This window comes from Austrofundulus limnaeus, unplaced genomic scaffold (assembly GCF_001266775.1).
Source record: "Austrofundulus limnaeus strain Quisiro unplaced genomic scaffold, Austrofundulus_limnaeus-1.0 Scaffold3, whole genome shotgun sequence".
Lineage (NCBI taxonomy): Eukaryota > Metazoa > Chordata > Actinopteri > Cyprinodontiformes > Rivulidae > Austrofundulus > Austrofundulus limnaeus.
In genome coordinates this window covers 8,854,463-8,857,259 of record NW_013952405.1, presented here as the reverse complement: position 1 = coordinate 8,857,259, position 2,797 = coordinate 8,854,463, and the positions used below count along the sequence as shown (strand labels likewise).

The 2,797-nt window shown below is 41.4% G+C and overlaps 1 protein-coding gene across 1 annotated transcript in view; it reads left to right on the top strand.

Annotated features, from left to right (window-relative positions):
* The first annotated feature begins 367 nt into the window (after positions 1 to 367).
* Positions 368 to 2,797, top strand: part of wdr47a (WD repeat domain 47a) — a 16,270-nt gene continuing 13,840 nt past the window's right edge. Inside the window, exons 1-4 of the mRNA XM_014021584.1 lie at positions 368 to 529; positions 1,639 to 1,831; positions 2,143 to 2,226; positions 2,328 to 2,412. Of these exons, the coding sequence (XP_013877038.1) occupies positions 1,674 to 1,831; positions 2,143 to 2,226; positions 2,328 to 2,412 (327 nt within the window). The 5' untranslated portion in view covers positions 368 to 529; positions 1,639 to 1,673. The remainder of the gene's footprint in view (positions 530 to 1,638; positions 1,832 to 2,142; positions 2,227 to 2,327; positions 2,413 to 2,797) is intronic.

Sequence of the window (2,797 nt, the reverse complement as noted above, 5' to 3'; positions counted from 1 at the left end):
CATACATACATACATACATACATACATACATACATACATACATACATACATACATACATACATACATACATACATACATACAGTGCGCATGTAATCTTGGTTTTTAGCTTAAAAAACGTAGTCCACCCCACCCTTCAAAATGAAAAGCCCCCCTAAATCCACTTTTATGCACGCCCCTGTGTCGCACATAAATGCATACATGGCTAATGTGCATTTTATTAATTAATATTAATGCTATTTATTGATTATGGATGGATAAAATAATAGTATTTGTTTACAGACAGTTGTGTTATCATGATAAGCCAGTGTACGGTGGTTTTGTGTGAAGTTAGTGTGGAGGACGGATGGATGGAGGCGGTGCCCCGGCAGGCAGGCAGCTCCAGACCGCAGTCAGTCCGTCCAGMAGCAGGAAGGAGGTCCAGACAGAACACGGCGCTGACTGAGCGGTACCGACGTGACACCGCCTGTCAGAGACTTGGAAGCCCTCCTGGAACAGCGCTTTTATCGTCCCATGCATTCATAGAAACAGGTGAGCATTAATAAACAGCACCGCGGCTGATTTGTGTTGTTAAAGCCCGCCGTCACCCCGCCCGTCCTGCCCAAAACTAGCGGATCATGCCTCTCCCCTCCTCGGCCTGCCTTGCTCTTCAGCCTCCCGCTCCGACCGCCCCGCTTGTAAAATTAGCCAGCTTTGTGTGAGCTTTGACACTAACTAGCCATTTGATGGTTTTGCTGTAATCCGGCGGCTAAATTCAGTGGCGCTAACAAGTAGCTTAATCTTCTTACTGTTTGTGGCTTAGAGAGTCGGTTGTTGTTGGCTAACCATCTCCGGCTAATTCACCAGGACTGCACTGCTTCTGTTTAGATATTTACTGTAGCTTTTTGGCTAATTTACGGCGCTTATGGTGAAAAGAACAACCTTTTAAATTGATAAAGAGCAACAAAGGTAATGACAACCAAGAAAGTGTTTTTATGTGTGTATAAAAAGATGTGGAGGGGCTGTAAACATGAGTACTGTTTTGACTGAAAACCCTTAAACGCATCACTGTTTTTTAAACATAAAGGCTGGATTTTTACATTTTTTATTTAAGTCACTAAGATCAAACATTTATGTTAATTGAAACTGGTTATCTCACAATGAGAGGTTTTAATTAATGAAGTAGTTTTTGTATAAAGCTGCTTGATCACCCAGATTAGCTGTCAGATATAGCTTTTCATGAAGTATGTGCAGTTTTCATGCATGTTACTAATTAACCTCAATGACAATGTGTCTGTTTGGAACTAAACCATTGATTCTTAGCCTAAAAACAGAGGCCTTATCTCATTTTAAGCTGTTTTGCATACCAGTCTCTGCTGTTAATCTGTTTTCACTCAATCATCTGATCCTCTTTTTGACTCTAAACAGATTTTAGAGTTGGCTAATTACACCAGAATGAGATGTTTKTTTTTTTTTGTTTTAGTGTTTACCTAAAAATACGTGGACAGACTGACATTTATTGTTTCAATTTATTGCATTTATTCCCATCAGGAGATGCAAACAAAGCCTGACCTCAGAGCAGTGATGTACCTGTATCCTCAAACCTTAAAAAAAAGTATGATAACTCCTATTTCGTTTGTTTTCCTGTTCCTCGTGTTTAGTCCCCCGTTCACACCGCTGACCGCCTGTCGTCACCATGACAGCCGAAGAAACCATAAACGTGAAGGAGGTGGAGGTCATCAAGGTGATCTTGGACTTCCTCCACTCCAGGAAGCTGCACATCAGCATGCTCGCCCTGGAGAAGGAGAGCGGCGTCATCAACGGACTCTACTCCGACGACATGCTGTTCCTCCGGTAAATATGCGAGACGGCGCCGGCCGCGCTGTTCTGTCAGCGGCAGGAAGTGCAGCATTGCATCTGCTACACTTCAGATTGGGTTTGATTACACGCCTGCAATAATACCGGCCGCCTTGAATTTGAGCTAACAGTGTGTTGTCTCCAGTTTCCTCTCAACCAAAGTCGTTAGTTTTAGGGATTACCTTGTAAATTGATTCTTGTCCTGGGAAAATAGAGGTAAAAATATTCAGATTGTTTTCTTTTGTCATGACTCATTGACACATTTATGGACCTAGATCTGAAAACACGGTATTTGTTTTTTGTTTTAGGCAGTTGATCCTTGATGGGCAGTGGGACGAGGTCCTTCAGTTCATTCAGCCTCTGGAGTGTATGGACAAGTTTGACAGAAAAAGGTGAGCTCGCTGAATCTTCTTCGTGTTTAAGGCCAATAACAACAAATTTMATTTTTTTAAGTTGCATGTAAACTCAAAAAAACCCTGAAATTTATCCTCAGGTTTCGTTACATCATCCTGAAGCAGAAATTCCTCGAGGCTCTGTGTGTGAATAACGCCATGTCAGCAGAAGACGAGCCACAGCACGTAAGTTTAAACACGAACTGATTTCATTTTAATCTTGTTTTTCTTGTCAGATTTGTATGCACAGTGAATTTATTGCTAATCCCAAACTATGAAGAAATAAACACATGCTGTGGCCTCGTTCAGTGCACACCAGCACTGCAAGTCTGCCGCTCACTGTTTGCCACACATTTGTAGGGTTGATTTATTTGTTTTAACATCTTCGTGTGTACAGCGGGTAAAATAAGTATTGAACACGTCACCATTTTTCTCAGTAAATATATTACTAGAGGTGCTAATGACATGAAATTTTCACCCGATGTCGGTAACAACCCAAGTGATCCATACATACAAATAAATCAAAAAGAAAAAAATTGTGTAGGTCTTCTGGATAGGTTCTTCTCTAATG